The sequence below is a fragment of the Achroia grisella genome, unplaced genomic scaffold, assembly GCF_030625045.1.
Source record: "Achroia grisella isolate CSIRO2021 unplaced genomic scaffold, CSIRO_AGI_Agris_v1 utg402, whole genome shotgun sequence".
Classification (NCBI taxonomy): Eukaryota; Metazoa; Arthropoda; class Insecta; order Lepidoptera; family Pyralidae; genus Achroia; species Achroia grisella.
The window spans coordinates 7,364,712-7,388,943 of record NW_026712841.1 but is presented as its reverse complement, the minus strand read 5'-3'; the positions used below and the strand labels follow the sequence as shown (position 1 = coordinate 7,388,943).

The 24,232-nt window shown below is 33.1% G+C and overlaps 1 protein-coding gene across 4 annotated transcripts; it reads right to left on the bottom strand.

The window, feature by feature from the left end:
* Positions 1–827: 827 nt before the first annotated feature.
* Positions 828–24,078, bottom strand: LOC131844386 (uncharacterized). Of its 4 annotated transcripts, none has more exons than XM_059193262.1 (4): positions 23,813–24,078; positions 22,894–22,992; positions 8,466–8,639; positions 828–1,938 (listed from the first exon to the last, which is right to left on the bottom strand). In XM_059193262.1, exons 3-4 carry the CDS (start codon positions 8,629–8,631, stop codon positions 1,850–1,852), a joined length of 255 nt encoding a protein of 84 aa, XP_059049245.1. In that variant the 5' UTR covers positions 8,632–8,639; positions 22,894–22,992; positions 23,813–24,078; the 3' UTR covers positions 828–1,849. The 4 variants fall into 4 exon arrangements, with proteins under 4 accessions (XP_059049245.1, XP_059049246.1, XP_059049244.1 ...); XM_059193263.1 differs by having other exon boundaries at positions 23,964–24,078; XM_059193261.1 differs by lacking the exon at positions 22,894–22,992.
* Positions 24,079–24,232: the final 154 nt, after the last annotated feature.

The following is a 24,232-nucleotide window of genomic DNA, read 5'->3' as shown; positions in this document are numbered from 1 at the left end:
CTATCGAATGACACAAATCTACTAAACATAAATGTGCACTTAGTGACATCTCACTCGATTACAATAAAATCAAATTGTACTCAATTGAACTAACTTTAAATACTTAGCCATAAATAATAAATAATGTTAAAACACATCATAATAACTCACTAAGCGTATGTTTCGTGTTTTATTACTAATTATTAGGAACATAACTAATGTAAATTATATCAGTGAACTTATATAGTATTTGTAATACAATATTTTATACAATGAATGTCGATTTTCAAACTTGTGACTAACAATAAAGTATAAAAAGATATATCTATATAGATACAATAATAGTGAACCCGGAAAACAATACTCAAGACAAACAAATACACTCTCGCTTACGTACACAATCACACCAAAACCACACGCAAACTCTTCAGTGTTGTTTATTTTAAAATTGCCTCAAATTATTAATAAACAAAAGTAATTCAAAATATATTTCCATGTTTTATTGCTATCATAGTATATTCAACTCTTGATGGACGCTTATTTTCCCATTTGATAAACTGTTTAAAACATGGCAATACTTCCAAACTCGCACACTCATAGTAATCAGGCTTCAGTCTGTAATCCCGTTGAGAATCTTCTATACTTTTTTGTTAGTCTAAGTTTCAAATATTACAATTTAAATTTTTAGATACTTACAACCACAATCAGTATTGACTTTTAATTTTATACAAATGAACATGGACTTATTTTAGGAATGTTGTCAACAATGCATAGACAGGACTCGCTAAACTACGCTCTTCAGCCTGTGTTCTATACTCTATTTAGGATAACAAAAATAGCCTGCGGTGTTTAGCTAAACCTATCTGAAAAAAAAAACTGAATATCCAACGCAAAACTAAGATCCATATCCTAGTATGTATTAAATACGATATTAAGGACAACTTAATTTTTAAAATAAATAATTTTTGTTTCGATGGTAATAATACAATAAATAGACCATTGGCTTCTACAAACTTCTAGTTTCAGAAACGGTCATCTTAATATTAACTACGATTTAGAATCATAACACATATCAATCAGAACAACAATTTCCCCCGTTTCAAAAACCATACCTCAGCTCTTATATCGTCCCCATTACTTATAAAAAACCATCAAACGTCTAATAAATCTAATGTATTCGAGCATTTCGTCTCTTTTCTTTCAAGCAAAATTTATAATTTCAATGAAAGTAACAAAAAATATTAGTAATAGAACTTTTTACAAAAATACCGACTTCAGTTATAATATTGAAAGACATGTGGATTAAATTTCAGATTTCAAATTAAAAAGGAATAACAGAAATACGTTGTAAATTCACAAACAAAAAAATGAGTCGAATCTAGAACTCCTATAAGTCGGTATAAATTGATTAAAAGTTTAATATTATTATGAATATATTGTTAATCAACTGTTGTTTCCCCTATATTTCATACATGAATGTATAAACAGTGTAACATTACGTACATACTTGAAACAGTCATTATATTTATATAACAAACAAAAGGTAAATGGCCAACAATACATTTATCGCGTATATCTGTAACCTGACGTTAATAAAGATAATAATACGTCAATATGTTGATTTTATTACCTTAAGTACAATAAGATTAAAATGGTGTATTTGCTCTATGGGAACTGATTATTTGGGTTAGCAACACAATGTTTACGTTATAAGACCAATCGGCACCTTATTGTTAACGACATAAGAACTATATTTGCACACCTAAAATTAAGGTGGGACTACATTACTCAGTGCTTACAATTACCTGTTGAGATTACTTTCGCTTTGGGCAAGTCCTGCGTCCGATAGGACGTGAGTGAGAGAGACAGCTCAACTGCAGCTGTCTTTTTTAGTTGCGTCATCGCATTTCTTGACGTCGAGATCTGCTTTCGACGTGCCAGGCTGTGGGTTGTCTAAATCTGGAAAAAAATTGAAGAAAATGGATTAACAAAATGAGAATTTTTTAAGTTAATATATATCAATTCGACGTTCGTAACACTATAAAATGTATCTATCTCCTCGCCAGGACACTTAAAGGATAAGCTGAGTGAATAGACGCGCTTACATACAACGCCACTCTCTTGCTTTTCCTCTAATTCTATGTCGGGGAAACAAAAACACTAAGCCTTTTTGTGAGATTAGTTAATTTAAAGATGTTGCACAGACTTAATTAGAAAATATATTATCACCACTTAATTAACATATAACTACGAAAATCGTGTAAAAAAATCTTATATTTAGTTAGCGACTGTATATATTTATTTAGCATCTTTGTAAACGCTAAATAATTAAATCTATCGTATGCAGAGCTGTCCCCTACAGTCGCCAGATGTTTATAGAGTCGATAAAAATTATATCGACATCATCAATCACGCGCGCGGAGATCGTTCGTAAACGTATATTTGCATGACTATATAGACCAATGTTTCCCAACCTTTTTAGAGTCATGGTCCACCTTAACCTTTCTACAATTCTTATGATTGTATAGTGTATACTCCAATTAAACTCTTTCTTCTTTCTTCTAAGAATTTAATTGTTCACTTAAGAAATTTAAATAATAGGTTTTAAGAAGATATAACTAAATTGTTAATGAAATAGTAAGTAAATTTTCAAAAGATATAATGAAAAATTGGAATGTTTACATTCCATATAATTTTAATAGAGTCTATTTAGGAATTGCCCCTCTTAACAATCGAATTGCCCCCCTGTGGGGCGTGGGCCCCACGTTGAGAAACACTGATATAGACATTCGATAATTGCAATTTACCGATTAGCTCTGTCATACTGTGCAACTAATTTTCTACGATTTATTGATTGCCGATCTCGTTGATTGATTACCCAGAGGTAAAATTTGTACAAAGTCCTCGTAAAAGAAACCATTTTGCCTGACACTACTGACAGAGATACCTTTGTCACAAGTGTCCTGCAAAACAGTTTCTTTGTAAACTGTATTTCAGTACCTTTACACTAATCAAAGGATTAACATTACGATCCATGAAATATTTGCTTGCCCAAAATTGATTAACTCGAAATTTAAATTTGAAATGAGATTAAGAATTTTAATTGTAAACGCTTAACATTATAGGAATAAAATAAGAAGTTTAGCACAATGAAATAAAGAAAATCAATTAATAAGAGCACGGGCCATATATCTGTGGGGAAAAACAGTGTATAGGTTGGACGCACATAAAATTATACGATACGGAGTCATTAGGTCTTTGTCCATGCCTCTTGAGTTATAAGACCTCAGGCGTTATATGACGACGTAAGGCTGTGGTGTTGTTCATGAATATAGCTGTCTGCTGCCATTCACCAGCAGGAGGGCGGTCAGCTTGTTTGTTCGTTGCATAAAAAATGGTATTAACTGTTTCAATCACTGTTAATAATAACAGATATATAATTTTCTGAAGTTTGTTAACAAACAATGAAAGGATATTGGAATGTTATTTTATGTAACTGGAAAAGAGTAATTTTTGTGAAACGCCTGTGCTAGTTAACTCTATGGGACATGTCAAGCTTCTAATTACTGACGACCCCTACTAACTAATATTATAACAGAAAAAGAGAGAGCGGATTTAGTTTATATTAATTTTATTAATAATTAATTTTAGTTAAGTTGACGAAAATTACCTTCTACACAACTGTACCGATTTGAGAAAGCACTGTTTCAAAGTACATTATTAAGTAATATGTAGATAGATAATATAGTAATATGTGGGAAGGCCTCCAGCAAGGTGGACCGACGATCTGGTCAAGATCGCTGGAAGGCATTGGATGCGAGCAGCGCAGGACCGATCGTCGTGGAGATCTTTGGGGGAGGCCTATGTCCAGCAGTGGACGTCTTCCGGGCTGCGATGATGATGATGATGATGATGTAGATAGGTTACATAGTAGGTAATTATTCAGAAAACTCTTGAAGTTATAAGCACTGGCGAAGCTAGGGTATTGTATAATTAATAGAAATAGTACACAAAAACATTATAAGTCAAAATAGTACATTTGAGTTGACATTACTGTTATCTATATTATAGCCCTTAAATCTATGTAATATAAGGTTATATTATTGTTTGCTCGCTTCACATAAGTGTTGCTCTTAATCTTATTAAGTGTGGTAATAAGAATAAGAGCGTTCATTAGGTACCGAGGTCTCGCATTGTCTGTATTTTTCCAACCGGCTTCAAAAAAGAAAGTAGCTTACAATTGTCTTTTATTTTTCATCCTAAAAGTTTCACTTTCAGTATTTTCATTTAAAAACAAATTAACTGGAAAAGAAATCTAATTTGTCGTGTTTACGGTCACTAAATAGTCTCAAAGTACTTTCTATCTTTAGTCTTTATTATTAGACGATGAAGCATGATAATGAAACTATATCCTTGTTGGAAATTCTTTTGTAGGACAGACCTAGACAAGTGTGGGGTAAGTATTGTGAATTAGTGTAGGCAATTCTATGTTTACAACAATAAATAAATACAATATACATGTCATGTAAGATTTGTGAATGTGGATGGATGTAAAGGGAGGGGCCGCCCTAAGAAAAGATGGATGGATTGTGTGAAAGATGATATGAATAAAAGAAGAGTATGTTCAGATATGACGACCCATAGAGAGCAGTGGAAGAGAATGACATACTGCGCCGACCCCAAATAATGGGATAAAGGCAAGGCAATGATGAATGATGTCATGTAAGTTTTAAGTAGACAGAGATAAAGTTCTTAACATTTCATGGATTCATCGTACGGGTGCTGGGTCCATAGTGATAGATAGATAGAGGGTAGATACACGTTCTAGTATCTAGCAGTTAGCCCACTGCAGTTTATTAATTTAATGAAAAAATGTGGAAATATATAATATTATATATCTAGAAGTATCAGAATAAAAAAAGATTATTCTTGTCCGATCAAAAAGATTTCCATCGTCCAGAGCCCACGCGGACAGTGCGTGTATCGGCGTATTACCTTATTTACACCAGCAGATGTGGTAAATGATAACTGATATTTTTTAATACAAATAAAACAAAAAGCTGAAGTTAAATCTATTTCTGTACATACCTTGGTAGAATGTTCTCGAAAAGAAAAACTACTAACTAATTTGTTAACTTCGTCATATCACGAAACCATCTTATGTTCTTTCATATCTTTGGATACGACGATAATCTCATGTCAATGACTTGTAATTTCGGCATACTAATACGTCAGCAGAGTGACGGTAAAGATGATAATTTCCTAACAAGCTTACGTCATAGTTGTTTATAACTCTGTAACAATTTGGATCTAGACGTTACGTCATGGATGGACAAAACCAGACCGAAGGGAGACTTACAAAGTAGTCTGCATATAAATACCTTTATCTCACCTATTTTTCTTGCCAAAACAACTTGCACAAGCTAAGCTGTTTTGATGAGTTAGATATAATATCGAGAACGAATGTAAAATTTCATAATTTACCCCTGCATTACAATACCACTCATAGGGAGTCTACGTAATGCATAATATTCCAGGAGTATCGGTTTCTAAGAACGTTTTTATATTAATGACAATAATTTGGTGCACCCGATTACGCTAATGGTATCAAGCGAGACACTGGTGCAAAATTATGGGAAGTGAACAAAGTCAGGTCAGTCGATCCTGGCAGATTCAAAAGAAAATAACCACGATGGATGGAGGAGATTTTTAGAAATAAAGAATACAGACTCTGTTTTTAGACGTTGTACAAAATCGTCGGCGTGGGTGCTTCTGTCCCAACATATTTAAGCTGCGAGAGTCTTGTTTTCTAAGATGTATTTCGGATTCAACGATGAAATATGTCATTCCAATTACATGGTATGGAAATGTGACGTATGATCTGTACCACCAGGTCACATCATCATGTCATCACGTGATATCCACAGTGTTGCTATTAATATATATACATGACGGTTATCATTTCAAAAGTTATACAAACAAAATATAATTCTTCAATAAATATAAATAAAAACTGCTTTTTATAAGTCGAAAACGTTAAATGTGTGTGAAGATGGATACAATGTTTACGCGTCATACATAATTTGATCGATATGTCACGATATTATGATAAGGTTAGTCATAAATATGTATACTTATTGAAATTTATATCATATTACGCTATTGCCTTCTCTTTGGCCTCAACGCTCGAGGCATTGGCTTTACAATGGATCAATACCTATATTGATAATGGATGAAATAAATTGCCAGTTGAGCTAAATAAATATACTATAAACTAACAATGCAAAAATCGGATACTCCACAGATCCTACATGTACCTATACAGGTTATGTCTCTTACACACACACACGCTGGTACAGCTAGTGTAATTACTGACTACTATAGAAGAATGAAAGGATGAATATCACATTGATTAGCACATCGTGATGAATTCACCGGAAATTAACCACGACGGTCTCCAGAGGACTATATTGAGTTCAACCGAGTTCATTGATAACAATAAGGCCAACGGTCCCGTCTACTAACAATCAGTGTGCTAATATTTAGTACTATAAAAACTCGAAATAACGATACTAAAATTTCTACGTAAATACAAAGTTTGGTAACATTACGTTTATTGTGTTTCGCTTCCAAGGTTTATCCACAACAATATGGCTTTTGTACTGGGAATGTAACAAAGTACTTTGTACCTACTAATCTCCAATACCCATACAATAAACATTCGCCGCGGTTGAAACATAGACGTGAAAATCGAAGTAATTTGGGGGAACAAAACCAATGTCTCGTAGTATTCACTTGGAAAAGTGTTTGCGCGGTAGCAAAGCATGTAAACACAAATGCCATTGGATTTTAACCTCAAATCACAATAACTTAAGAATCATTTTGAAGCGACTCCTTTAACACTTGTAGATGTTCTGTTTTTACGAAATAAGTGTCAACGTCCGACGCTACTTAATTATATTGGATACTAAAACTAAATTATATGTGAACTAGATATAGCTAGACACTGGATTTTCTACGTGATCTTATTTTCTTGTTAGAGATTATATCGCCTTCATTAAATATATATTCTTTATTTTAGACTTTACTCTTGAGATTTGTTTACGAAAGTGTTTAGTTAACAGAAAACTTAATACACGAGTATGAACTAAGAGAGGAGAGCTATCAGATTGCGTACAAAGTTGCTGCACGTAGGTAAGTACTCAAGCAGGCACTTCAGCCAGCTGGAAAGCAGCTTCTTTGTAAATTGTGAGATATGGCAGTGAAACTACAAAGTATGTGACTTGTGTGTGTGTGTATGTGAAATAAACTTACAAGGATTATTTAAAAGAGCAACACACAAGTTTCTTGCTCATTCTTCTTGTGATAGAGCGGTAGAATAAAAAAAAATTGTTATGAATATTCAAAACTGCTTAAATTAAGTTTATTTGAATAAATGATTTTCTATTTCATTCTATTCTTGTATGTATGTGATACATAATATAATAACGAGATGTCCTATGGGCTCGTTTATACAAGTATTATAGAGAGGATTTACTTTTCTTTATTTAGATTTACTTGTTTTTTTTTACTCTGAAATAGGCGTCCAATTTGATATATTCTACATTTAGATTAACTCTGATGAAGAAATACTATAGAATATTTTTCAAAACGATAGTCCGTATCAAACCTTCGATAATGTTTCAAGAATGATTTATACCAAAAATACTATAAACGAAACAAGTGAAATAAAAGCTTTACAAAAATATCCTTTCCATTACCCATTCATCGTAATTGAGATAAATGTTGAAGACGATACAAAAATAGACTGAGTAAACAAAACCCCTAAGTATAAAATATGACATTATTTTTATTTGTTACCAGTAACTTACAAAGAATACAACTTATCGGTATTATGTGTACACCAATTGTATATATACAAACAAACATATATATACCATATACCTAAATGCATAGATATACTAACCTATAAACTCACTAATCAATCGATTTAAAAAAATCTTATTACTGTAGAAAACTATAAACCTAGACGGAAATTTTATTTTTAAATCATTATAATAATTGCAATTTGCATCTAAGCGAAGCTACAATTTTAGCATACAAATAAAATTACAGGATAAGGAGTTGAGGAGGAGTTATCCTGTAATTTTATTTTTATACTTATATTTAATCACTTTTGGATAGTCATTATTATTTTCTAATTTACCTCTCATTCGAAAATCTGTCTCATCACGAGAAGAACAAGTAAGAAACTTGCGTGTTGCTCTTTTAAATAATTTAATTGTAACTTTACACTTTTAAGCAAAATACCAACTAGCACTAATTCATTAGAGTCAAAATAATAAATACATCACCTACTGGTTGAGTAACGAAATAAGAGTAAATCAGTCGTAATGATTAGTGCAGGCATGTACAAGCAGCACTCGTCTCTAGTCTATTCTATATTCTACACATGGAAGTTCTAAAACCAACAAGAAAGTACTAACCAGTAGTGACCAGTTGCTGTAACCTCGAAGGAAGATCTGCCGTGGTCACCTCGGCGCCCTGCGGGTGCAGTATATCTGGCATGGCGTTCCTGCGGCCCGTCCTGCCCGTCTCGAGGAATTCCTTCGGTACCTCCTCGCTATTCCTGTCCTGCATTATGGCCATCATTCTCAGTACTGAAACGTGGGGAAACATCGCTTTATTTCCGCTTCCGTGTTAATATTTAACATTGTTATCACAAAGCAGTAGTGCCCGCGACTCGGTACGCATGTTCATAGATCTGTCGGTGGTATTCAAATGACTGTAATAAATAAAGCATCTATATAATACCAGCTATTAATTTTTTTATTTAATACAAGACAATTCACACAGCGCCATCTAGTCCCAAGTTAAGCTAGCTAAAGCTTATGTTTTGGGTACTAGATAACTGATACAAATACATAGATTGTTTTCCTAAAAACGTACATAACATACACAGAAAACACCCAGACCGATACAATCATATTCATGAATACAAATTACAAATGTTTGTGCCGTGCGAGGAATCGAAACCGCGACCATCGGACGAAAGGCGGTGTGCTACACCAATAAAACAATTTTATTAATCAAATGACGTCATTTGATTAATAAAATTGTAAGTACTTTTCACAAACTTAATTATTTCCCTCATTTGGGAGATTCTTTTCATTTCATTGTTAACCGTTTGTGACAGTTTAATGTCGCCTGTCTATAATCCGTTAAACTACCAATGAAGTGATGCAATGTCATCGTAATATTCATCATCTTATGGGTCTCGCCCTATATGTGATTTTGGATTTATTTGTAGACGTCGAGTGTGTCAATACGACCGCACAACGCCGTCCAACAGTTAATTTCTAGATACAGAGTGTTTTTTAAATAAATGACAGTTTCTTAGGAATTTATAAGGAATGGTGAACTAGCCTATGCTAGTTATTATTAGCTTCAGCAGAAGATGATGAGTAGAAAGTTGAAGATGAAGGACTAAGTATTGATGATAAAGTCAGGTCAGTTTGGCCAATGAGGTAAATTTTGCAGGAATTAATAACAGGTAATTTCTAGAAGGGACAAGTGTAGGTCAAATTAACTAACATTGCGGGTCTAATCGCTTACTACCGCGTGAATAAGGGTTCCATAATTATCCATTGTGCTGTGTAGAAGGGCCGCGAGATGTCACGTTTTCTCATCCGTCAAAAAAAATTATTAGGCTCAATTTTGTCATGACATTTATGCTAATATCTTGAGAAAACGCGGTCTCATCCTAATACAAATTTATATAAACTTAAAAGCATAAGGTTCCTTATGTACTGCATCTTATGTTATGAAATAAACTTTTTTTTTTTATGTAGTATGACATTGAAAGCACTATCAAAATAGCCTTTATCAGTTTCTTGCCTTTATAAGGATAATGATAGAAAATATGACCTGCTTTTTTTCGCTGCTACCTTAACTACCGTAATGCTGACCGTAGCTGGCCTTTAGCTTCATTGGATGATAGACGAGTAAAGATGGAACTCAAATTTGGAGTCGCTCCATAAGTCCTTCCACGCGTTTGGAGACTCCAAACGCGTAGTAGGACTTATGGAGCGGCTGAAGGCCAACTCCCGCCTAACAACTTTAGTCCGAGGGAACCCCTACGGGTTAAAATCTCGACATAGGCCGTCGATTTTCATCCCCGTTTGAATCGATCCGAGGGGTACATGACCTGCGCATGAGCCCGATAGGTCTTATGAGAATAAATTACTTTGACTTTGAAAGAAATATTACAGCATGAATAGCTTTTGCTCGCTACTCAGTCCGCATGGCCGTAATTGTCTGGGATAAAAACTCCAGTAGTCATATAGGTTTGTAATTTGCCTCTCAAAGCCAAAGCTATATGTCAAGCATGATTATTGCTTCGGAGCATAACAAAGAAACAAAGTCACTTTCGCTTTATAATAGGTTATTTTTAGTGTATTTTACGAGGTTAAATTTGCATTTGCGTGCTTCTAAACAACCTAATTTTCTAGGCACTTAAAATTCAATTAAGAAATATAGAATACAAAGTGAAAAGCATGCTTGTTTGATGTTATGGTAGCAATCTAAACGTTGAGGTTGCTATGTTGTATGTTGCTATCAACTATTAATACCTACTTATTTATGCCAATATTAGAATGAGGTTTGTATATTTGTTTGTTCGGGGTAATCTACGGTTCAGCTAATCCGATTTTTAAAATTATTTCACTGTTAGAAAGGTATATTATTCCCGTGTACTATTGGTTATATAACATCATGCTACGACTAATAGGAACGGAACAGCAATGAAAAATATAAAAATCATTTTGAGTACTTCAATTTTACCGTAGTCTATGGACGCCTGGGACTGGGATCAGGGATGTCACATGCGCGTTGCCGACACGCGCTTACAAGAAACCTTAATGTACCCTTCTTGAAAAACCCCATGCGGTAGTCTCACTAGAAAACGTCGGCAGTGGTTACCTCTGTCTCATCAATTTCTCCGGCAAGCGCTTTACTATATTAGCTGTTGTTCGGTTTTATAGTCCAAGTAAATTAAAAGATTTTTAGGTATGAAAATAAGAAAACTTAAAAGCTACCTACAAATATAGGCCTGAAAGTTAAAATTTGAAAATCCATAAAAAATGCGATCCGCTGACTTATTTTGATAAATGCAATGTTTTGCCTACTTATATACATCACGAACGACCTGTATTTGGATACTAATGTTAAAAGATAGATATTAAAGTGGATTTAGTAGTAAACGCGTCATAAACAACGCTTATCAATATTTAAGTAATAGAATTAAAAAGATAAGATAGCGCCAAGTGCAACATGAAATTGGAAAATAATGTAATGACTAGCTTTATTTTACGTAAATTGTTATCTATCAACGTAATAGTATCCAGTATGAAGGTCAAGGGCAGACTCGCTAAAGGGCATTGCTTTTTAAGAGAAGAATTTCGGTGCCTTCAAATTAAACTTGCAAGTGGACTTCTTTACAAAAGAAACGGGTACCTATAGAAAAATATGAAGACGAAAATGATTTCTTGATGTTTAACCTAAATCTGTGTACTATCTGAAGAAGACAAAATTAAGATCTGATCTTTTATTTCGGCAATATATACCTAGTAATTAAAAAACGAATACCAGGCTGCGTGAGATGCAAAGATTCGATTTTGCTGCTATTTTATTAACATTTACGTTTGATGAGTAAAGACGCCCTTTCTTACACTTATTCTTAATATATAAATATATCTATACACATAAATAAAATTGGAGAGTCTGTTTGTAATATTGCAATAACCGTTTTTTACTACATGCATATGAATATAAATACGGTACATACACCAAAATAACATATTTTACAAGTTTTGTCTGTCTGTCTGTCTGTTTGTTCCGGCTAATCTCTGAAATGGCTCGACCGATTCTGACGGGACTTTTTTTGGCAGGTAGCTGATGTAATAATGAGTAACTTAGGGTACTATTATTTAAAAAAATGTTTTATTTTAGAACAATAAAGTTAAATTCCACGCGGACGAAGTCATAATTTATAAGACCGGTGTAAACCCATCAGCATCGAAACTAAACAATTTCTATATTTTGACACTTGTTCTATCTATATCTTTTGTTCTTTATATAGATACAAAGTACGTGTCGCTTTCTCATTTGTAGACTTAGCAAATTGGATTACAGCCGGGGGTTTTAATTCAAACTTAGTTTTGTTAGGCAGACGATAATCTTCATCAACGGAGCAACATTTATTGATTCAAACAAAATGGAAAGGGAAAGAACAATGTTATAATATGGTATAGCGGTTGAGTGCACGTCCTAACTTCCTATGGTCGCGGGTTCCACAGGATACAAACATTTGTATTCATGAGTGCGATTGTTTGTATTGGTCCGGATGTTTTCTATATATCTTACGTAGGTATTTAAGTATTTTTATCCATCGTTTAGTGTCCATAGCTTTTGCTCAGTTTGGGACTAGTTGACGGTGTCTATTTTTTATACTACGAGGTGGCAAACAAGCATACAATCTAATGGCAAATGGTTACCGAATGTGTGAATAGTCCAGGGTTATTATTATTAACTAGCTGTTCCCGCGACTTCGTCCGCGTGGAATTTTATTTTATTTTTCTAAAATAAAAGTAGCCTAAGTTACTCCCTATTACATCAGCTACCTGCCAAAAAAAATCTCGTTAAAATCGGTGCAGCCATTTCAGAGATTAGCCGGAACAAACAGACCGATAGATATACTGACAAAAAATTTTTAAAGTGGTTTTTTGGTGTATGTTCCATATTTATATTCATATCCATACAGTAAAAAACGGTTATTTCAATATTACAAACAGACACTCCAATTTTATTTATATGTATACGAATGGGTAAAACACTGATTTCCAGTAGCTAATGATGCGATTGAGTACAGTTTTGTAAATTTTTTATTTTATAATCACATCCTATGTACTGGATACGAGAAAAATAAGTACATATAATCCATATGAATACCTTGATTTAAATGCATGTTGGACGCAAGTCGACGTAGTATCGTAAATAATTTAAGACCAACGTAATGCTATTCTATAAATACATCCTGTATTTATTACGTAAATAAGTAATAAATATAAGTAGCTGTTTTGTGACGTTAACAAGATTATGATATCTACCTTGTAATTAAATATAATCTCAGGTTAATACTAAATATAATTTCGTTGCATGGTCGATACATCATACTATGTGCATCTTTACGGCGTCATTCTTACGTACATTATTTGGCAACGTTTTCAAGATTATTTTACATTCATATGATGTTAAAATTTGTGGTAAATTATATTTAACGCAAATAAGAGAAATAAGTTGATATTTACATAATAATATAAAGTAACCCTTGACAATTAACATAGCGCCATCCAGTCCCACATTGTGTTATGGGTACTGGACAACTACAAATACATAGATGTATATCTTTTTCGTAAATACATACATATTATACATAGAAAATACTCAGACCGATACAAACAATCATACTCATGAATACAAATGTTTGTACAGTGAGAGGACTCGAACCCGTGACCATCGGAAGTAAGGCGGTGTGCTAAACCACAAGACCACCGAGGTTGTCAAGTTCAAATTATAATAATAAGTTTAATACAAAAATAAGAAAAACTCATGACAATTCACACATTCATTTCATCATTATCCATTAGTGCCCTGGCAGGGCGTAAGCCATTATTAGCGCAGCCGGGTTGTAGCATTCATTATAATTCATAAAAAAAATCTTAAGCTAATAGGTTTGTGTTATTAGTACTAAATGAAAGAAAGAAAGAAAATGAATGACATACTCCTATACATTTTTAAAAACATACATATATTAATAGAAAACACGCAGACCGGTAGAAACAATCAAATGTGAAGGATCGCACCAGGGACTATACATAATACAATAAAGGATTAAAAACAATAAATACAAAAAGCAGGAAATATAAAAAAGAATTCATTACAGAACTGTGGCAAGAAATATTGTGGGATTCTTCCTAACCTAACACATACCAAGTAATCTGTGTAAATACAGATAACTATAAGGAAATATAGTTCCATCACAGATAGCTTTGCTTAATAAGTACTTTGCTTTGCTACGAATTTTTCCATTACAAACATGTGTTGCGAACCGAAGAGGTAAAATAAACATTTTCGTCTTTTTCGTCCGTTCATTTTTAAAAGTAATCTATTTCTATAACTACTACACATAGAACTTAGAACTTTCCAGAACCTAAGTGGTCTCGGACAGTGCGGTTTCAGAGGAGCTACCTGCTGGGGTTTTCTCACGAGACTACAGCATGGAAACCCCATGAGAGCCCCCAGAGCATATTAAGATTTCTTAAAGGTCGGCAACGGGCACTTTACACCCCTGGTTTCTAAGACGTCCATAGGCTACGGTAACCATTTTCCATCCAGATGGGCTGTAAGCTTGTTTGCCACCATCGTCGTATAAAAAAAAACAAAAAAGCATTTCACAAAGTATGTACTTTTTTCTCATGTCAAGGAAGAAGGAGATCGAGAAAGCGTGCTATTATGTGACAAGGATTGGGTGGGATCCTAAATTTTATTACATTATATTAAGCATTAAAACATGTTGTTTCATTTAATAATTTCTAGGTGTAAAATATGTGACGTCACTAGTGTGACGAAGGATTGAAGAAAATTTATTTATTTACTCTTTATTGCACCAGAAATATATTACAAAGAACATAAACAGATAGTATATAATATAATAATAAATAATAATAATAATATAAGGTACAAAAGGCGGTCTTCCAGACATCATTTGGGTAGAGAAAAAATAAATTATAGTGGGAAAAGTCTCAAAAATGTACCTATCTGTGACAAGAACGGGACAGAGGTCAAAAATAATGAAGTTCGTGCTACGTAATTTATTAATGGCCCTTTGTACAAATCACACCTCAGTCAAATAACCAACAAGTCCGCAACTCTTGGCTCGCGAGCTAGCGATAGGTCAAAGTGACAAATTTCCTCCCGGTTGAAAATTTCTAAAATAATTACTGTACTTGTATGTTGAATTTTAAGTCCAGTGAATGTCAGCTGCGGTTTCGAGTGTGGGTTGACGAGGACGCTCACATTTTTATATAAATAGACTTTATGCGCCGTAACGTTTGAGTTCATTTCAGTTCTTATTTAGGAAATTTATTTTAACAGTTTGTATATCTAGATGATATTTAGATGTCGTTGAACAAAATTTACGCCATCAAACGCAGGAATAAATTTTAGAAGTTTTCGGAAGAAAGGAAATGTTTGACGAAATTAGGCTTTGGCTCGCGGTCTAACTGTCTAGACCGAGTTTATTGGCACACATCAAACGGCAAAACAAATACAGACAAGAAGCGGATGTCGCGACATCACCGGTATTATTTATATCTGTTATCGATTTAGCCATTACAGTAACTGGGGAGGGGCGAAGGGATTCTTAGTAATGTGGATTAATAACCCCGTTGCTAGCAAAGTAACATGTCCGGCTGACCGTGGAGGTCATCCCCTTGGAAGCCATCGTTATAAATTCCTAGTGAATTTGCCATAACAGGCTAACCGACCTAACGTCATGCTCATTATCATCCTCTACTAGTGCCCCGCCAGCGTAAACCGTTAGCGTTTGCGGATGTACAATTCTATTATCATTCTTTAAAAAAAAGTAACCGAGCAATAATTTTAGAATAGGCAATAACTCTTGAACAGCGCAATAAATTGCCTTATCATTATAATTTGTTTATACAAGAAATAACAATAAAATGAAACGATAATATTTATGTTACGATTAACTAATTTGATTAAATATTGTACTTGTAAATACATCTATAGTTAATGTTTTAAATACGAAAGTGTATATCCGCTTAAATTAAAAACTTCAGAATCAATCGGCTGAATAGATCTTAATAAAATTTAATATTATTACAGATTTTATCACGAAAAGACCGTTCTTAAAGAACCCCATGCTGTTCTCTTGAGCAAATTGTATATTAAGATTTCTGAAGGGTCGCACGCAACATTTTGGTGCTTCCGGTGTTAATAGGCTACGGTAACATTATACCTTGGGACGTATGCTGATTATCCACCGTCGTAGTTTAGAAAAAAAATATTTCAGAGCAAGTCCAAATTGCAAACAACGTACACTAACATAAGCAAAATTAGTGAGCAAGAAAGACGAAAACAAAACACTACTGAAAGAAAAAAACAAAAGCTTAAAACTGCATCAATCACTAGTTTTATATTTCTACCAACTGATATGATTTGCGTGAATCGATAATTTGTCGCACGAATTACTCGAGTGAACGAATTATTTTCCTTGTTAGCATTACATTGTATATCGGCGTTACCGTGGCAGATTGCAGTCGTCAGTGCCGTGACCATAGAGACAATTTTATTTGCATTTTATTATTATTTCTTATGTTAGGGTATAAGGTATTTAGAATGTGGGCCATGTAGCCTGAATAAAATAAATAAATAAAAAAATACAATTAAAATAAATGTACTTATGCATTTATTATGACATTTGGATGACTCATTCTGTTTAAACCGGCGAAGAATATATATTATATACTGATAAAAAATCTTTATACCTCTGCCAGTCTTTTATGTTAACGGCTCAACCAATCGTCATAAAACATAGCATATATTTTAGTATTTTGGTTTGGAAGTGGGTATAATTTACTTTTTATCTGATGCGATATAAATTTGATTACCATAAAAAAGGTGAGTTAATCTTAAAAGATAGACATATGTTGTCGGGAATTTTTTTAGAAGTTTTAATGGAGATCGATTCCGTCATACATACTTTTGGCACATTTTTTATTGCTGTCCGCCTTATTGAGCGTAGCGTGATTTTCTATAGCCTATAGCACTCGGGGATAATATGCCTTTTTACAGTGAAAGTTTTTTTTAAATCGGTTCAGCAGAAACGGATATTACGCCGAACAGACAAACATACAAACTTTATATCTTTATAATATTAGTATACTTATAAATGAATTCATATTAATTTCGCTAATGCTCCGCGATATAATAATAATAACAATAAATAACCCTGGACAAAGAACACAGAGCCATCTAGTCTTATAGTAAGCAGAGCTTGCGTTATGGTACTAGACAACTGATATGAATACTTAGGGCGTTTTTTTTTAATACATACATAATATACATACAAAACACGCAGACTTATACAAACAATCATAGGCAGGAATACAAATGTGTATTCGTATTAATTTCGTTATAACTCCTCGATATTATTATACGCACTTCACACCAAACGACAAATACAAACTCTCTACATCAAAGTAGGTAATTGGAAAAGTTATTAGGACTTTTATGGGAATCGGCATTAACTTTCTCAATAAAATTCTGAAGGACACATAACTACTTAGTATGTTTATGTAAATTTAAAAGTTTTATTGAGATACAATCCGCTTACCGAGTGATGCGAAAATAAATGACCCGAAATATATTTACTTGGTCGCGCTCCTTATTTTGTAGCCCTATTATCCTAGCTTATGTATATTATGTTTATATATATACCCATATATATTAGTATATATTAGGTTTTTTTAGTAAATCATAGGATTTACCAACACCTGAACATGTTCATAGATATTTTTTATTTGAGTTTCCGATAAGAACCTCAAGAAAATAAGTAATATGAATAGTAGTGTATATAATTCATATCATAGGGAATCATAGGTAATTTATAATACGATGAGTATAAAGAGTAATATAGAGAAATAAAAACAAGAATACAAAATACACAGGAAAAAACAAAGGCCAAAAGAATGTCTCCACAAAGAAAGTGAGAGATAAAAACAATAAAAAAAATCGGAGCATTTATGCACGCATTAGAATCCGATATTCATTTTTGTATTTTAACAAACAGCCGCATATTTAGTGTTAGTATCTGTAAGTAGTAGTACCTTCGTAGTGGTGTAGTACCTTCTGCTCACAAACAAAAAAGTTGATAATAGAATGTAATATCACGAGTACACTATCAATGTAAAATAAAAGTTATTTCAAATAGTGGAAAATTAATATTTTATGGTATTCATTCAGGTGTAATAAGTACGTGTTTTATTATGCCTTTAGATTGTAAGAGCCTTAATTAATACCAATTACTTAATTACCATAGCTAATTTTAGTGATGGACTAATACTTTTACGATTAATGAGTGCAGCCTAATTCTAACGGCCTTGGCAGTCGAGCGGTTTAGCGCACTGCCTTAGGCTAGTCGCGGATTTGATTCCTCGCACTATGGAAACATTTGTATTCACGACATTTATCAAATATTAATGACCATAGTGACTTCAAAAATATGTATCTCTACACATAATTCCTAAATAGCCAGCAACACACTTGTAATTCTAGTAAATAATTGTGTTGCAGTGTCATGTGACGGTAATCAAGTACCATCGAGTGGGGGGAGATGTCAGATCGACCTCCACGCGGTTCCCCCTGGAAACCATCGTGATACATTCCCGGTGAATTTGTCGCGTTGGGCTAACTGATCTGACTTCATGCTCATCCTATCATGCTCCACTGGTGCCCCGCCAGCGTAAACCGATAGCGCAGGCGGGTGCACCATTCCATTATCATCCTTTAAAAAAAAAAAAGTACCATCGAGTGGTAAGTGATTACCGCCGCTCAGAAGCCCATTTGCTCTTTATTGATTATTGTTTTGCAATAAATAATGGATTATTCACTTGATAGTTTCATAGAAATTTAAAATTGGTCTTCAGTTTTCTTGTTATGGTAAAAATGTATTTATCTATATACATAAAAATTATTAAAGAGAGTTTTTTTTTAATTTATTATTATGTTTTACGGCAGTGGATACAAACATTTTATTGTATAGACGTAGACAATAAATGAATGACAGTGAAATAGAATAGACGAACTTTCGACTCCATCGGTTACTATGAGGACATGACAGTTTAAAACAAACCTATTTAGATAAAGTTATATATGAGTGACACACAATAACAGACATGACCTTTTATCATGTTATAGTTAGAAGGAAATGGTTTCTATATATTTTACTATGTTATACCGACCTAATTATTTATGTTTTTTTTTACGAACTACTCTAATGTTGTTGGCCGTAACTGGCCTTTATAGCTGACGATATGATGGTCTCGGTAGTCTAGTGGTTTAGCACACCCCCTTACTTCCGATTGTCTCAGATTCAATTCTTCACTCGATGCAAACATTTGTATTCATTCGTATGTTTGCATTGGTCTGGGTGTTTTCTATGTATTTTATGTATTTACAAAAATATGTTTAGATATTTAAATAAATTGTCTAGTACCGATAACACAAGCTCTGCTTAGCTTCGGACTGGATGGTTCAGTGTGAATTCTCTATGGTTATTATTATTATAAGTATATATTCACTGCAACTTGTTTAAGAGAATGTACTGTTATTGATATCCAAAACTTCTCATTTAATGACGACCTCGGTGGTCTAGCGGTTTAGCGCACAGCCTTACTTCCAACGGTAGCGCGTTCGAGTCCTCGCACGGCACAAACATTTGTATTCATGAGTATGATTGTGTGTATCGGTCTGGGTGTTTTCTATGAATAATATGTATGTATTTACGAAACAAAAATATATATATAATTTGTCTAGTAACGATAACACAAACATTAGCTAGCTTAACTTGGATCTAGATGGCGCTGTGTGTATTGTCCTGAGATTATTATTGTTATTATTTAATGTAAATATTGTAACAAAACAAGCGACACGCTAATTTGCAACGTCGCGCTCATTGCATGAGAATTCTACAGACAATTGTTTAAGAACAACCGTCGGCGTCATTGACGACTGAATAACTGTTTAATTACTAGTAATAACGCGTCATTATGATGGTAATGAGGCTAGACATTGAGTGCTTACAGAATACCTCTACAGTTGACGCCGCAACTGTAGAGCTATTCTGTAAGCATCACTTAGGATTTCGAAAGCGGGTTCCGCGGTGATTTTGTACATTGGTATTCTGTAAAACTGGATACCAATTTTATTTTTTCCCTTTATTTATTTCATTGACATTATTATGTGACTTCAGCTGCGATTTGATACAGCAAAAGTTTTCGTAGAGCTAATTGTGTTTCACCGGGTGTTTATTGTATTATATATACACATATTTACATTATTATTTATATATTATATACTTTATATAGTATGTTATTTTTATTTACTCGATAGCGACTGCAGAGCCACACGCTCGAGAGCGGGATTAAGGTAAAACAGGCACTAATGATTTTTTTAGAAATATAGGTAAACTTGAGAGCTCAATAGGAAATCACTTTATATTTAACAAGTGGATACTAGTGTCTTAAGTGAAGCGATGAGTGAAATGAGTTGATACAGAATACCAATACTGAACTCAATAATGACGCAACTAGGGTAGCCAACCATATACAGGTACTCAAAAATAGAGTATTGTACTCTATATCGGGGATGAGCAACACGCGGAATAATTTGTATAATTCAATTAATTTTGAAATTTTGTTGAATACGAATTTTGAAATTTAAATCGGCCTTTGGAATAAAAAGGTTTGCCCATCACTGCTCAAAATCATGTGGGCGTACTCTATAACCTATAACACTAATAAACTATGCTCTTTTTTACACAATGTTTACGATACGAGCGACAGTCATGTAATATTATGCAATTCCTTTATTATAACCAAAAAGGTCTACTGTTAATATTGTTGGTATTCCCAATTCTATAAGCCACATTCAATCGTTTCCGAACGCGATCACTAACGTCAATGTAAAAGTATAAAATAAATGTTACACTTTTTTGTACATCCGTACTCTTTATTTACCTCCTTTGAAATCGTACATACTCGTATTTCTTCTTCTAATAAAAGTTGGCAACCCTAGATGTACACCAACCTTGGATAATTACATTTGCATGTACTAGTTTTACATAAAAAAACTGAACAACCATAATTCTTGTACTTTCAAAGACATGCATTAAAGTTGTGATTTTAAATTGTTATCATTGACCTATTGGCCAATGGCTTTTATAAGCAGTTATTATTATGAATATCTAAAGGCCATAGTGCGCTATTAAATCCATATCAACATTATAAATGCGAAAGTGTATCTGTCTATCACCTTTTCGCGCCAAACCCTCTGAACGAATTTAGATGATGATGATTAGTGCAGATATCGTTTCGTACATTAGGCAACTTTTAGGGCGAGCACACTGGATCTCTGCAGGTCGCAGGTGGAAGACGTCTTCCAATAGCCCAAACACCTCAATAAAAAAAAATTAAAAGGAAACTTTTTGTAGCAAAAATAATACTTCAAAGAGATGAAATAGAGAAGGACAGTTTGTATGGGAAATTATTCCACAGTTAAAACTCAATGTTATCGAAAAATCGACTACTCATACAATACTAATGGAAAATAGAAGGAAAGAGAGGAAGGGGAAGACCAAGACACAGATTAAGGAAAAAGTTGGTGTCGTGTCGTATCAACAACTAAGGAGAAAATCGTGGAAAATGACAAGAGCCCCACGTACAAGAGCACAGCTCTTAAATTATGAACAATTGTACTACTACAAAGTCACAGGCGTCAGCTGTTAAAATATACAACGTTATATTACCGTCCAATGCGAATTTAATAAAATTAAATGCAAAACTATTTTTTGATTACACTTAACACATATTAGATGTAAATATGTATGTATTAATATTTACTAATGCATACATACATATTTATCATGTTTTATTTTTGTGTAATAATGTATAAATAACATATTGTAAACAATTGCTCATTAGTATTGTGTTGTAAATCAATAGATTTTACATAATATTAAATAGGTAACAAGTTAACATGCAAATAAAATTGAAACCACAATTCAAAACATGCAAGAAATATAACTCTATACATACTTGACTAAAAATAATATGTGTTTGAATTCAATGATTTATGATTTGTTGATATGATTTATGACTTAATGATATTAACTTGTAACTATTCAGTAGGTTAATGGAACTGTCAACATTTTTTTTTATATACCTTATTATATCTTTTTTTTTATATATATGTGGTTTTTTAAATTCATAGCTGCACAGCTATAGAAAGCTTCATATATATCTATGGAACAAGCACTAACATAGCATATATTATACCAGTATAGGGTATCAGGTAACTATTTAAATTGTAAATATTGGATGGAAAATAAGAATTATTATTAATATTTTCACTATTGTATAATTTTCTCAGCTTATTATTATTATCTTACTAAATTATATAAAGAACATCTACATTAATATTATAAAAATAGACAGTGCAGATTTTTCTGTAAGGGAATTAAACTGTGGAACCACAGTACCCACTTGAGAAAAACTTTCACTGTTTGAAATGTACCTTATTCCAGTGACATAGAACATATATTTTGATCAATATAAAAATCTCATAAAGTTATGAGCATGTGAGTGAAACTGGGTAACTATATTTTCAATACATACACAAACCCAAAAATAGAGTTTAGTGTTGTTACTATCATTGCATTTGTTCCTTTCCACATTTATATGTTAAATGTGAAACAAATATATTTTTTCACTAAATTAATGTGTATTTTATATCCATGATAGAAAGGTAATACTTGTTAACCGACATTGAGCAAACTTTACAGCAGTCTTTAATGTATCTAATTATAATTTTGACCACTGAATAATTTTATATAATATTACCCATTAAAAATATCTAATTTTAATTTCTATATTAAAATATATTGTTATATTATGTAGCCATATTTGAGTTACTTTAGTTTATGGTATTTAATAAGAATTGCCTTTCTAATGAATGAGTGAGTTATGTGTATAGAATACTGGCATTATTGTATACCATTTCATCCCAAAGATATCTCAGGCGGTGTTGTGGCTTGACCCCTGATGTCTGATGTCAATAGATTGCAACTCTATACACTTCATGCACCTTACAGTCCTGAATCAATGCAAGTCACATGTTAGTAGGGTCGACCATAAAAGTCAGTGAACACATGTGTATAAACATTATATTGTAATAAGGCAAAGGAGAAACAAATGTGTTCACAGACATATGTTGTAGACTGTATCATCCATATCTACGGTAACTGTAGTTAAGAGAAAGTAAATGTTAGTTTGCAAGCAGAGAGGTCATTGAAATTTTTTGAAGAAATACTACTCTGTTACACTATGGTTTTGTACATTATAATCATTCTCACTTTATATATGACGATAAATGAAGGTAGGTAGGCTAGGGTAAATGTTCTCTCTAATATCATATAATACACTGACTGACAATAAAAATATATATAGAAGTATAGAAATGGCTACAAAAAATAACACTATTAAATAGATATTATAATTAATAGATTCCTCCAACAAACAGATAATTGTTATAATATAAAATATAAATTATATAATTTACACAATTATTAAATATTTATTTATAGGTATTTGAAGATATTTTTGTGTTTATTTACAGAGGACAGCTTTTACTCTGTGTTAGCCAAGTACTTGGATGAATATAGTATTTGTGAAGTAATCTGTAATCCTTACATTGTATGTAATCCACAAAAAAACATGTCAAGGATATCTACCTCATCCGCAAAGTCCATTGAAGTGAGTAAGAGGTATTGATGGCTATAAACATGATTCAAATGAAGTATTGTTAGTATCAGAGATTAAGAATAATTCAAACAGGGTAAGCTCTACTATACATTAATATCTCCAAGAGAAACCCGCATTCTAGCATGAAAATCACTCCCTACCCGCAGCCGTACCTGATCCACTGCTCAATCGTCGCCCTCTCCTATGTTTACCCACACGTCCGGTTCTAACGGCTGACATCCCGTTATCCGTTTCCAGTGATCCAAACACAATGTTATAGGTACAACAAATTTATTGATTCGGAAACTCTAAATCTGTACTCACAATCACATAACTGTTTTGTTTGTCAGCAATTTCATTCTGGTTACACGTGCAAATTGTTCACAAAATTTCACTGAGACGCACAATCAATTCAATGTTTATTTAATAATGTACTGTGAAAAAAATCAGCTTCTATTCTATTTCGAATTCGTACGAAATGTAATTGAAATCAACGTATTCAATAAGAGATAGTAATAGGACAATTGAGAAAATGCGACTTTACGCGACTGGTCATTTAGGACATGACATCTCTAAAGTGACAGCATTATGAC

Excerpts from the sequence above, each read along its gene's own strand:
- LOC131844386 (XM_059193261.1), bottom strand. The coding sequence starts at position 23,879 with ATGTCAGCCGTTAGAACCGGACGTGTGGGTAAACATAGGAGAGGGCGA. Across the intron at positions 8,640-23,812 it reads ACGATTGAGCAGTGGATCAG|TACTGAGAATGATGGCCATA; the intron begins GTACGGCTGCGG and ends CCCACGTTTCAG. Across the intron at positions 1,939-8,465 it reads ACAGCAACTGGTCACTACTG|ATTTAGACAACCCACAGCCT; the intron begins GTTAGTACTTTC and ends ATTTTTTTCCAG.